Source organism: Leucopleurus acutus, assembly GCF_964270905.1.
Source record: "Leucopleurus acutus genome assembly, chromosome: 2".
NCBI lineage: Eukaryota > Metazoa > Chordata > Mammalia > Artiodactyla > Delphinidae > Leucopleurus > Leucopleurus acutus.
Genome location: NC_139143.1, coordinates 48,087,132 through 48,100,818, shown reverse-complemented (window position 1 = coordinate 48,100,818; position 13,687 = coordinate 48,087,132). Strand labels below are relative to the sequence as shown.

Below are 13,687 nucleotides of genomic sequence, written 5' to 3'. Positions count from 1 at the left end.
GTCTTTAAAGAGAGGAAGCAACCCTCAACCCTGATTTCCTGAAACCAAGAAGGAAAAAAAAAAAAGCAAGCATTCGTACTAGAGCTAGGGAGGAACTTTAAGGCTTGGCAATAAAAAGAAAAAAACAAAACACAGAAAACAAATAAATTGAAGAATTGGCAATAAGACTATATATATACACATACATAATATATAATTATATATATATATAATTAAGAAGCTGATTTTAAATGATTTAAAAAAATGATCAGTGCCTAAAGTTTTTTTTTTTTTGCATAATCCTTTATTATACTTTTTGGTATGTCTGAAATTTTGTTTTTAAGAAAAAACTTAAAAAGATACAGACCTTGGTAGGAATAAAATCCTCTAACTAAGTTGGGAACCATAGTAGAGAAGGGAAATGTAGGTAAAACAGTGAGGGAAGGGGAAAGGGAAAACCAAAAGACAATAAATACACAGCATAAGACCAGATTATGAGACAGAAACATTAGTGCTAGTCACATAAAGTTTAAAGCTCAAGTCAGAAGAATTTTATAGACAGGAAGCTATGCAAAAACTCTTACCATAAGAGGGAGTTCTCAACTGTATACTTTATAAGCAAATTTTTCATTTTAAAAATACAACAAATGTGCTTGAAGAAAAAGAGGTAAGGTCAACACAAAGGCATCTTGGATAGAACAGTATCTCCACCTTGTGACCATCTAGGTTATTGTTACTAAAGCTTTTGATAAGGTAGTGTTGCATTTTTGCAACTAGAGTTGCAAACCTAGAGGTATATAGAAAAAGCATTTTTTAGTACCTCCCTCAGGACCAGATGAAATTAAGCTGAGGAATTATGCTTCATACCTGACAGGATCTACCCCTGCCCTGCATTAAAGATATGACTTTCTAGAGATTGGCAGTACTAAGAATGATACAATTTCCTCCTGAGAAGGAATTTGATAATATTGAACCTATAGGTCTATGAAGTTTTAGACATTATGACTCTAAAATCCAAAATGTGTGAACTCTGATCATTCAATTCACCAATATCAAGGAAGTTTATGATATTGTAGGGCAATCTGGAAGATAATAATTTCTAGCCCTAGGAAAACAATGCCTTAATGCTCTTATTCCTTCTCTGAACTCAGACATTTCTATAATTAATTATTCCACAAGAGACATTTTCCAGTGGTCAGCAAGTGCTACTTATATTTCAATTTTCTCCACTTGACTTCAAATTGACAGCATTAAGTTTCTTAGCCTAGAGTAGTCACTTTAGAACCACTGTTTATTTAAAATGTAAAAAAAGAAATTAGGGCTTCCCTGGTGGCGCAAGTGGTTGAGAGTCCGCCTGCCGATGCAGGGGACACGGGTTCGTACCCCGGTCCGGGAAGATCCCACATGCCGCAGAGCGGCTAGGCCCGTGAGCCATGGCCGCTGAGCCTGCGCGTCCGGAGCCTGTGCTCCACAACGGGAGAGGCCACAACAGTGAGAGGCCCGCATACCACAAAAAAAAAAAAAAAAGAAAAAAAAAAAGAAATTATAAATTTCTGTAACAGAAATGGGAAATCTGTAAAATAAATAAATAAATAAATAAATAATGCTATTAAAGATGTACAAAACTAACAAAGCAACCACATCTATTTCAATAGCCTGAAGATTGGCCACTTAGAGGAGACTAAAGAACACAATTACTATATGAATATTTTTGAGTGAGTGTTTTTTGCAACTGTGATTCGGGGGTAGGATTCTAGTATCCAAACACTGTGTTTTGAATGAGAGTTTGAAAACACAGGGCAGAAAGGCAGAACAGCATGTTTTTCCAGGAAGCAGGACAAAGTATTTAAGATTCTTTCCAGTCTTCTGAATTCTCAACTTCCTGATAATCTGTAAAACTGTTGGAGGATATGGATTGTTAATTTCTGAGAAGCTGACCATGAAAGTGTGATATCTTCTGTCAGAATCAGAGTGAAGTTTTGGCTACATTAAGAGGCAAGAAGCAATTTTTACTAAACATCTGATACAGAAAAGTTAAAGTATGTGTTTACATTAACCTTACCTCATCTTGGACAGAAGAAATATTTGCAAGAATACTTCAGCCTCACCTTTGTGGGGAAAGTTTGGTAACTTACCTTCCAGATGTAGGCAGCTTCATCACTTGAGCCACTGACTAAAAACTGGTCATCTGGACTAATACTGGACTTAACATAAAAGGTAGAGTTCTGATGTCCATTGAAGATAGCCACTGCCAGAGGAAAAAAAATCAAATTACTTGGCTCTTGTTATTTCCAGTTTTCAAATAAATGAGGAGTATACATGTTCTAACAAGTTTTATTAGTGTACTGATTACTGAAGCAGATGGTCAAGCTAGTCACCAAATAAAAAAGAACTGGACATTGGCAGGGAAAGAATGGAAATCCTAGAAAGAGGCTTTATATTACACCCAATCTCACAATCTAAACCCAAATACTTGGTATGGAGCTGGCTGTAGAGAAGAAAGTGATGAAAAATATTCTTAAAGGACAAGAATGGAGCTGGGGTCCAATCCTTTAGTAAAGTGCCTTTATTAGACCCTCTCTCCCCACCCTAGGCTAGGTTTCTTCCGTTGCATTAAACATTCGTCTTTCCTCCTCTTAGACTTATCTTAAGGATAAATTTCATAAATATTGTTTTCTTATAATGCTTTGAACAGAGGAGATCTTCAAACATTTGTTGTATGAACAGGTAAAAATCAGTGAAAGGAGAGTTAAGATTTATGGATAGCTTATCTGAGATGTGGTAACCTTAAATCTAGCACTTTAAATAGGCTGAAGTGGGGTAAGCTATATATACATATGTAAGATACTCCAACTAGGTTAGGTTTAGACTTCTCACTATCCAATCTAGCATAACGTACTTGACAAGTTCTTTTATCCTAAGGAGACCAAAACCTGAGGCCCCTGGCATCAGAATACTACTAGGAAATAAAAGAAAAAAAACTCAGTCATTAGAAAATTTAAGGATACATTTAGGCAGGAAAAAATATTTCACTCCAATCTTCTAATGGAGGGGAAAAAAGAATTATTAAGGGACTTAACAGCTTTCTGTAAGTACTCACAAAAATCCCTTCCTTTTGCTAGAATAACACTGGAAAAAAACTTTGTATTTATAGGCCTTTAAGAAAAAGCCTGCACATCAAATAACCCCCACATCAAATACTATTATTGTGAAAGTTAAGCAGGATATGAATCAATTCAGATACACATATTATAGAGCAACTATGATAGATAAATCCCCACAAAATAAACAGGCTCCTTTATTCTGACCACTACTCCAAAACTACAATTGTTCATCTTTCTCAACTCTTAGCTACGAATGGAAAACTATAGACCAAATTTCCCACTAAACTCGTAAGTATTCATTGCCCTCTGCTGGTCTAAGAAAGCCAACATAAAGTACACAGTAAATGTTTCAAACCATGTGAAAAATCCTTCTAAAACCTGTATTGGCTTTAATTAGTTTAATTTAATCTTTGACAGTTCGGGCTTTTAAAATCTTCATTAAAGTGCTTCAGAGTCATCTTTATGAACATCACTTAGTGTAATAAAATGCTGTGAATTAAAAGTATAGGAGATCAAGTATTGAGTCCAGGACCCTTTCTAAAGTTTTGAAAAAGACGAGCAATTACCAGATGTGTCACACACACACACACACACGTCTGTCTTTCAATTTCTAAGGAACATACCTATGTATCTACCTACCTACCTATCTATATATGAGAGCCAATCAAATTATTTCAGGAGCACAGGAAAAAGGTTACTAAATTATTAGTAAAGTGGCCTTGGGCATATTTGTTTTAATGGCAGAAGGACAACTAAATTCAAAGCCCCTTTTGGTGCCACACTATAACAAAATGATACAGAAAGAGCTCTTGGACATCTGATAATATAATTAGGCTTTTATCTTTTAGGGAAAAATTTGAAAGAGTCTGTTTTATACGGCTAAATAAATTAGAAGTTGTCCAAGTTCTAATTCCATTCACGAAGACAGCAAGCAAAGTTATAAAACCTCTTCCCTTTTCCAAATACTCTTATTCTTGTTTAGACAACGTCAGACCTAACCCAGGGCACTGAAAATACCAATTGGGTAACTGCCACAGATACCAAAGTCCTAACAATGGCTAGGGGTCAGTCTTTAGAAACTTCTCTAAGAGCCCAGCTAAATTCTGTACAATTTTAAGATTTCTTTTTTATCAACACATCTTACTTTACTGGGAACTGGGTAGCTCTAGGGATTGGTTATAGAATTCAAAGTCAGTTTCTGACAGAGCTATACCTGAGAAATAGGTTACAAAATATGCAGCTTGCTTAAATAATTGATAATGTTCTTAAAATGATGAAATTCAAATAACCCTCTTAGAGTATGCTTGAAAAACTTTGATTTTTTAAAATGTTATTTATCAGCTTTAAAGTCAGATTCCACTTATAATTTTCTTGAAGAAAAATAAAAAGGTGAGGTTAGGGAAAACATCCAGAGGTCCCCTAATTTTAATGAACAGTTCCCAAATAGGACAAAACCCGGGCAGAACAGCCTTCTCTATCCCACAAAAATTGAGATAATTTTAAGTATACCCAAAGGGGTATAATTTCGGGAGAGACTCACTATTAAGTTACCACACAGAGCAGGATTCTGTTCACTTGTGAAATCATCACAAGGTAAATACATCTATAAAAACATCACTGGAACTAATCGAAGACCCCAAAGTCCTTATATGTCTTCATAAATTTGGTACAGAAAAAAAAAAAATCAACATTAAATTCTCATTAACCAAAAAAACCCTATTAGTTTCCAGGAAAGAGAATCTGAATGACTAAGCTCCTACCTGGAGAAGTCTTTAATCCAGTCATATTGAACATGTAGATGTTGTCATCTGTGCAGTTAGCAAATAAAGTAGAGCCAGTAGAATCCAAAATCAGACTTGAGTATCCTAGAAAAAGGAAACTTTAGTTAGCATGTGCTGATGAAGGAGAGTAGAACTGAGGTGAAAATGATCTTTTTAGATCATTTTTAGATCATTTCACAAGAATCATCAGAATTCTTCTTCCATATAGTATATACAAACCAAAATTATTCTTAGGAGTTTCTATCTTTTGAACTTCAAAAAGATACTTCCATATATTAGCTTCTCAAGTCAACAGAGAATAATAGTTGCTGAAAACTAGCTTGATATTTACTTTAAAAATTTTAACAAAACTTACATATCCAAAAAAGCCCTACAAAAAAGTCCTAATGAATACACAAAGGCTTACCTAGTTTTCGAGTGCTGCTACCTGGGTACAGGAAAGACTTGGATGCTATGGGTTCTTGCCGATAAGCAGTATAATTCTTACGTAAATCCCATATTTTGATTACCCTAAAAACCAAGGTAAAGAAATAGTTATTTTATAGTCTTTCTCCAACACCAATCAGTTTCAACTACATATGAATGTGAAATGACTTTTAATCTAATTCCTCTGGCACATCAACCAGGTACAGTGAGGATATGTCATTGGGAAACAGATTGAACTATCTCATACTCTTGTCTCCAACGTCAGGCTAACAATTCTGGCAGAACGGAAACAGATGTGATCTGACCCACTGATGGGTTGCCCTGAGTTTACTTCAAGGGAGCGGAAAAGGAAGATGAAGGTTGACTGCTGATAGTCATTGTTTCATTGTTTTCAGTAAAAAGCACTTCCTAAGCCTTTAACATTCTGCATGTAACTTCTGACATCATTAAGTGTTAAGCTCTGTCCCTATGGTTATATCTTCATATATTAACTCCTTAAGTAATCTAGTCTAAACAAATTTTCCTGTGAAATAAAGTATTTTTTCATTTCATCTATTGGAATAATTTTCTTAATCTTCTACATCTACTTTGTAGGCAACTTGAAAACACAAGCTTGGTTATAAAAGGGAAGTAACCTTGGAAGCAAAGCTTTCACAGCCATTTACAAATATAACTAATAACCTTTAGATAATTCTACATTTGTGCCTGAGAATTCAGTCCACAGAAGAGTTTAAGTGTCCAGAGGACACAACAGAAATTCTAGTTTATTAAGCCATCATATTTTAAAATTAAAACTTTTGAAGGGAGGGATGTCTTGGGAGATAGGGGCAAAAACGGGGCAAAGAAGAGAATTTTAAAAAGAGCCCCTATACTCAATGAACTTAAATTCCAACAAAGCAAACAATCAAGAAGTATCACAAACTTATTTGGAAGCCAAAAATTCAGAGCAATCATAGAAGGAAAGTATGTGAAAGTCTTTAGGCCTATCAATCTAGTTAGATTGCTCCCAGAAATGCCAGTTACATGTCCAGAATCATATTCCTCCTTTTAGGATATTACTAAACCAGAAAAGACAAAATCAAAAATACAGGCATACCTCATTTTACTGTGCTTTGCTTTATTGTGCTTTACAGATATTGCGTTCTTTTACGAATTGAAGGTTTGTGGCAAGTCTATAGGTGCCATTTTTCCAAAAGCATCTTCTCACTTCATGTTTCTGTGCCACATTTTGCTAATTCTCCCAGTGCTTCAAACTTTTTCATCATTATTATATTTGTTATAGTGATCTGTGATTGGTGATCTTTGATGCTACTATTGTAATTATTTTGGCATTTTTTAGCAATCAAATATTTTTGTATTAAGGTCTGTATATTGATTATTTTAGACATAATGCTATCACACACTTAGTAGACTACAATGTAAATATAACTATATAGTAATATAATAAACTATAATATACTAATATAAATACAGCATAATATAAATATAACTTTTATATATACTGGGAAACCAAAAAAATTCGTGTGACTCCCTTTTTTGTGATATTAGCTTTATTGCAGTGGTCTGGAACCAAACCTGCAATATCTCTGATATATGCCTGTAACAGAAATTTTGCTCCTCAAAATAAGAATCCTTGATTAAATTACACTGCACAGACAAGCAAGTTACCCAGCCAGCTTCTCTATAATAGCAGCAGCAGCCAACACTCCTCCTATGTGCTAGAAATGTGCTAAGTGTGATACATTATCTCATTTAATTATTTGAGCAAGAGTCCTAACTAGATATTTTCCAGTGTGATCTGTAATTCCTTTTCTCAGCTGGGTACTCACTATGTTGAAAGTTAAAAGCACACACATTGAATTATAATGGGTCTAGGTGACTTCCCCATCCCAGTTCATGAAAGACAGCTCACCAAAAGAACCAAGAAATAAAGACTCGTCTTACCCATCCACGGCTCCTGCTGAGACTAATGTATTCTCATCTTGAAAGAGGACCACAGTAACACTCTGCTGAAAATCCTACAGCACAAGGAAGAAAAAGAAAAGAAGGAAATCCTATTTTGGCTATAACAATCTTCACTATCAAGAGACCAAGGCGCTAAAATGATGGCTTTTTCCCCTAAACTGAGTATGACTAGATCTTGCCCTTCCAATAATCCTAGTCAGATATATATGCAGACCAAGAAGTACTTTTAGCAAGGAAGTGACCTAAACATCATGTTATATTACATAGTATGAACACTTTGACTCGTATTCAAGAAAAAACTGGTGATTAACACAAGATTTTAGTACTTGTCTAAGTCTACTAGCTCTATTTGAAATCATCCCTACTGTCTATCCTTAGGAACCTCATTTAACCTGTACCTGTTTCACCTATAAAATGTTGCCGTCTATCCAGATTGTCATATACGAGTGTCTAAAGAATTGTGAACGAAAGATGGTTACATGCTATGAAAACTCTAAAGGAGCTAGTAGAGTTTTACCTCCTAATTGCTGTTAAGTTTTCTTGGCTAAGAATCTGATGAAAAGTCTGAAATGTTACTCATTTTAACTTCATCTGGCCTCCAAAAATCACATGCTAACCCTGTCAGTTTCCATTCATGCCCATGTAATTTTAAGTCCTAATGTTCTAGCAACCACACGTCCCCAAAATATTAACTAAGACTCTATACACCAAGAATACTAGAAAAATAAACAAATTCAAGTAAGAACACTGGTGATTTTTCTTAAAGAAAAAAGCTGTATTATGGGCATTGTTTGAGCTTTGACTATAATATGCTAAAGAGGTACTATATTTTACCCCAATATTTCTCAAAATATTTTATAATCTTTTGCCAAATATTAAAAAACAAAAATAATAAAAAACCCATATCTTTTCTGCAGTTTGTATTATGAAAACAACAACAGGGATTCCTTTCCCCTACAGAATACTGTATCATGGTACTTAATATGCTTCTTCAAACTACCCATCTCCCTTTCCTAATGAATCACATCATACTGTAGATGATGTGTATGCATGGAGATCTCTAGGGATGAGTCTCAGGAAATTGAATTTTTAACATATTCCCCAAGTGACTCTGTTGCACACTAGAGTTTGAGTACCAGTACCATAGGTACTGAACTGGTATTAAGCAATAAACCAGTGACATCAAGAGGAAATGAAGATTCTCATTCATTGACTGAATCTCTAGCTCCTATTTTATGCCCAACGAATTCCCTAAAATGAGACTCTATGCTACTGTCAAGATCTGCACACATGTATACAGTTATAAAACCTTACCACAGAAGGAGCAAGCCCTTTTGAATTCTGTTTCTTCTTAGGTTTTGAAGGGGTTTGCTTGTCTAAGGTATTGTGAGCTCCACTGATTTGATTCACTTGCCTATAAAATCCATCTGAAAAATATTCCAAGGTAAATGGTTTAGGTTTCAGAACTTTATTCCCATGCTGAATGTAACATTTATATATAAGATGTCAAAATTAATTATATTCTTTATTAAATTAGTGAAATTAGAAGCCAGCAGGGCTACTGTACTACATCTCTTGTGGTGAGATTATGATGTATAAAAAGGAAATAAGCACATGGATATTTATAGCAGCTTTATTCATAACTGCCAAAACTTGGAAGCAACAAAGATATCCTTCAGTAGGGTAATGTATGAATAAAACTGTGGCATATGTAGACAATGATATATTATTCTGTGCTAAAAAAAAATGAGATAACAAGCCATAAACAGACCTTAAATACGTATTACTAAGTGAGAGAAGGCAATCTGAAAAGGCTACATACTGTATGATTCCAATTATATGACATTCTGGGAACAAAACCATGGAGATAGTAAAAGATCAGTGATTGCTAGAGGTTGGGGGGCGTGCAGGATGAATAGGTAGAGCACAGAGGACTTTTAGGGCAGAGAAACTATTCTGTATGATACTATAATGGTAGGTATATGTCACTATACGTTTGTCACAACCAAGAGAATGTATAATACCAAGAGTGAACCATAATGTAAAGTACAGACGGACACTGGGTGATAATGATGTGTCAGAGTAGGTTCACCAATCGTAACAAATGTCCAACTCTGGTTGGACGTTGGACATGTCGACAGTGGGAGAGGCTGTGTGGGGACAGGAGGTATATCAGTACAGAGAGAACTCTTTGTACATTCTGTTCAATTTTGCTGTGTATCTAAAATTGCTCTAAAAAATAGTCTATTAAAAATAATGTTTTTACAAAAAAGTGAAGCAGGGAGATGATCATTGCTTTCTGCTTAATGGTATCATGGGGCAATATGAGTATAATTAATTTAATCCAATTCTTAAAAGTTCCCAAATTTTTAAAATTAAAATAAAAGATCATGTACTAATAATTTCAATTCCATCAATAATTTAGGTAAATGGCATTATAGTTCAGAAGACAATATGAGGTAAATATGGAGGGTAATACTTAAAACAATCACTAAGATCCTGAGAACTGAACAGAGCAGAATTGGGGTTTATGAACATGTGCCCCCTGGTGGTAATCAGGTGAAATATTTGATTCTTTCATTCAGAATTATTATAGGGCAATCCCACATATATCAAAATTAAAATGGAACTAGATTACCTTTTTTGTTGCACCTGGTGTCCCAGACCATAATGTTGCCATCTCTTCCACCTGTACAGAAGACAGCTGCAGACACATAAACAGTTTATCAAGAAGTTAACAAAACCAGTCAGTGACACATATATTTCAATTTAAATTTCCTAGAGTATCTATTATATGCTAGGTACTGTAATTGGCCCTGGAGATTAAAAATGATAAAATATATAGCTCAACACAAATAAGAAAACAAAGCTGTGAAGGGAAAGGATTATAAAGAACTCAAAATGCTTATGTTGAGCAAAAACTTGATAGAATAATCCCTCTCTGTAAATTTTCTCTAAAACCACATGAAATACTATACTATAAAGTTGTAGTAAGAATAATGATAAATAAGCAATAACCAAAATATACTGAGTGCTTATTAAGTTTTAGACACTATCCTAAGTGCTTTTTTATAAATGACCTCAATCCTTGTTATCAACCCTATTAGGTGGGAATTATTATCCCCATTTTACAGATAAGCAAAACTAAGGCATAGGGAGGATATGTAACTTGCAAAGGTTATTATTTTTGGCAGTATGTATCCAGAGCCCATATTCCAAACCTCCAAGCTGTATTGTCTCAGTATAAAGATACAAACCAGATCCACATAAAGTTTGTGAAAGGCGTTGCCTCTGGGGATGGAAGGAGAGCGGTGAGATCAGGGGAGGGAACACAGGGGAACTCCAGTTTATCTGTCATACTTTATTCTTTAAAATTAAACCAAAAAATTCTGCTTCCTGTATGAAAGAGGGAGCACTTATCAAATTGTAGGTGGATTAATTTGATAAGTGTTCTGGTCAAAATACAAAAAACAGCTACTTGAGGGTCATACAGATTGACCAAAAACATACAATTTTTGTAAGGGAGTCAACACCTGAAGCAAGTGACTGGCCTAGGGTAAGTTCCTGATCTTTTGTGGTTTTACCTTGAGGGCAGCCACAGTTGTAGCATCAGAACCAGGCAGCCAAAGGGCCAACAAAAAGACCATCTTTCAAGCCAGAGGAACTAGGAAGAGAGGACAGGGGCAAGAAGAGCTGCCAGAGGAAGTGGGGAAGCCTGGAGACAGCAGAGAAAGGGAAACCCTAATTCTGTGTTTAAACTTAGCTCAAGTCTCTGGCTGACCCCCAAACCATATGTGCATAGGATAGCTAAAAGCAGCTTCCAACTAAGGCTTAAATTAAAGAACTGAATTGAGATCTGATCTTCTGAACTGACTGCCTTCACATTATGCTATTGAGTCTAAATGATTTAACTGCCTGTTAAAACAAAAACATCAACTCTTTCCTGAGCAACATAACAGAATTCAGAGTCCAACACACCATTCCCAATGCCCAGGGTATGATCTTAAGTTACTTGCCATATACAGAGCCAGGAAAATGCGTCATTCTCAAGGGAAAAGAAATCAACAGAGGCCAGCCTCAAAACAACCCAGATGTTGATTTATCAGGTCTGGTTGTAAAACAGATATTACTGTCAAGTGAAATAAAGAGACACTCATAATCAATGAAAAGATGAGAAATCTCAGCAGAGTAACAAACAGAACTTATTGAAAACAAATGGAAATTTTAGAACCCAAGCCCACAACTTCTGAAATGATAAAATTCACTGGATAGGCTTAAGAGCCGAATGGAGAGAACAGAGGAAAACATCTATGAACTTGAAGACAGATCAACAGAAATCATTCAATCTGAGGAAGAGAGAAAAATAAGATTGAACATTATGCTAAGTGAAAGAAGCCAACAACATATTGTGTGGTTCTATTTATACGAAGGTGCAGAAGAGGCAAATTATATATAGAGAAAGTAGTTCAGTGGTTGTGTAGGGCTGGTAAGACGGAAAGTACTGCTAACAGGTTCTGGTTTCTTTTTGGGTTGATGGAAACATTCTAAACTTAGATTGTGGTGATGGCTGCAAAACTCTATAAGAAAATTAAAAACCAGTGAAATGTACACATTAAATGGGTGAATTTTATGGGGTGTTAATTATATCTCAAATTTAAGAAAACTGATAAAGATGAAGAAAGCTTCAAGGATTCATGGGACAATTTCAAAAAGTCTAATACATGAGTAATTGGAGTCCCAGGAGAGAAAATTGGGCAGAAAAAAATATTTCAAGAAATCATGGCAGAAAAATTCCCAGATTCAGTGACACATATTTGTAAATTTACAAATTCAAAAAGCTCAGCAAGGCTCAAACAGGATAACTTTGCAGGGAACCATGGCTAGACACATCACAGTCAAACTGCTGCAAACCAAGACAGAAAACCCCAAAGGCAGTCGGAAGAAACAACATAGTACATACAGGGAAAGGATTCAAATGACCAGAGTTCTCCACAGAAACCATGGAAGACACTGGAACAACACCTTCAAGTAATGAAAGGAAAAACCCCGTCAACCTGGATTTTATATCCAACAAAAATATCCTTTAATAGTGAAGATGAAATAAAGGCATTTTCATATAAAGGAAAACAAAGGGGGTTAATTACAACCAGACTCGAACTGCAAGAAATGTTAAGGGACTTTCTTCAGGCTGAAGAGAAAGGATTTTAGAGGACAGGGGAAAGATGGTGCTGCTGGGGGAAATCATGAGTTCAGTTTTGGGTATGCTGAACTTGAAGTGCTTGTAGGAAAAGTGAAAGCTGGAAATACAATCTGGTTCAATACAAGTGGAGCAAAAAACAAAACAAAATTGGAATAAATGAAACTGTCCAGGGAGAAGGTACAGACTGAAAGGAAAAGATGGCCAAATACCAAATCCTGGGCCATGTCAACACTTCAAGTTAGGTAAAGAAGTGGAGTTCACAAAAGCAATTATGAAGGAATAAACAAATACTGAGAACCAGAGGGAGTGGTATCACAGATTCCAAGGAAGAAAACAATTTTCATGAATTTTAAAATAACTTGCCGGAAGTGTCAAATATTGAACAAGTAGAAGGCAGGGTGATTTCAGGAAAAGAGATGGAATGGATTGAACCAAACTGAGATGAGGACATTTAACCGGGTTTTGATTACTCTTAAGAAACTTAGAAGAGATAGGAAATAAGAAAGGATGATAGCTGGGCTTCCCTGGTGGCGCAGTGGTTGAGAGTCCGCCTGCCGATGCAGGGGACACGGGTTTGTGCCCCAGTCCGGGAAGATCCCACATGCCACGGAGCGACTAGGCCCATGAGCCATGGCCGCTGAGCCTGTGCGTCCCGCAACGGGAGAGGCCACAACAGTGAGAGGCCCGCGTACCACAAAAAAAAAAAAAAAAAAAAAAAAGAAAGGATGATAGCTGAAGGAGAATACAAGGTTAAGATGTTTCTTTCTGGACAGGCCACAGATATGCTTGAGTTTTTCCTATGGAGAAAGAGCCAAGAGAAGGAAAGCTTGAAGACAGAGGAGCTGTGGGGATGTAAGTGATAGCATAAGGTCTTGGGGAGGATCAAGAATGTTTCTTAACCTTAGCTGCACACTGGAATCCCTTGAGGAATTTTAACAAAATAGACGCCTGGCCCACCTCCTAGAGATTCACACTTAATTGGTATTTTAAAAAACCTCCCCAATGTGTATAACTGAGTCACTTTGCTATACAGCAGAAATAAACACAACGTTGTAAATCAACTATACTTCAATAAAAACAAAACAAAACAAAACACCTCCCTAGGTGACTAAAGAGTCAAGGTTGAGAACCAGTGCTCTAGGAAGAAGGATTCGCCTTAAACTGGAGAATGAAGAATGAGAAAGAAGGTGCAAATTTGAAGATAAGTTTGTAGGAGGGGAAATAGAAAAACA

At 35.9% G+C, this 13,687-nt stretch overlaps 1 protein-coding gene across 1 annotated transcript in view; it reads right to left on the bottom strand.

Annotated features, from left to right (window-relative positions):
- DTL (denticleless E3 ubiquitin protein ligase homolog) overlaps positions 1–13,687 on the bottom strand; it is a gene marked incomplete at its 5' end in the record, with an annotated part of 38,567 nt that overhangs the window by 15,394 nt on the left and 9,486 nt on the right. Inside the window, 6 exons of the mRNA XM_082832649.1 lie at positions 2,115–2,227; positions 4,844–4,948; positions 5,271–5,374; positions 7,235–7,308; positions 8,570–8,682; positions 9,894–9,959. Coding sequence (XP_082688775.1) covers positions 2,115–2,227; positions 4,844–4,948; positions 5,271–5,374; positions 7,235–7,308; positions 8,570–8,682; positions 9,894–9,959 — 575 coding nt within the window. The remainder of the gene's footprint in view (positions 1–2,114; positions 2,228–4,843; positions 4,949–5,270; positions 5,375–7,234; positions 7,309–8,569; positions 8,683–9,893; positions 9,960–13,687) is intronic.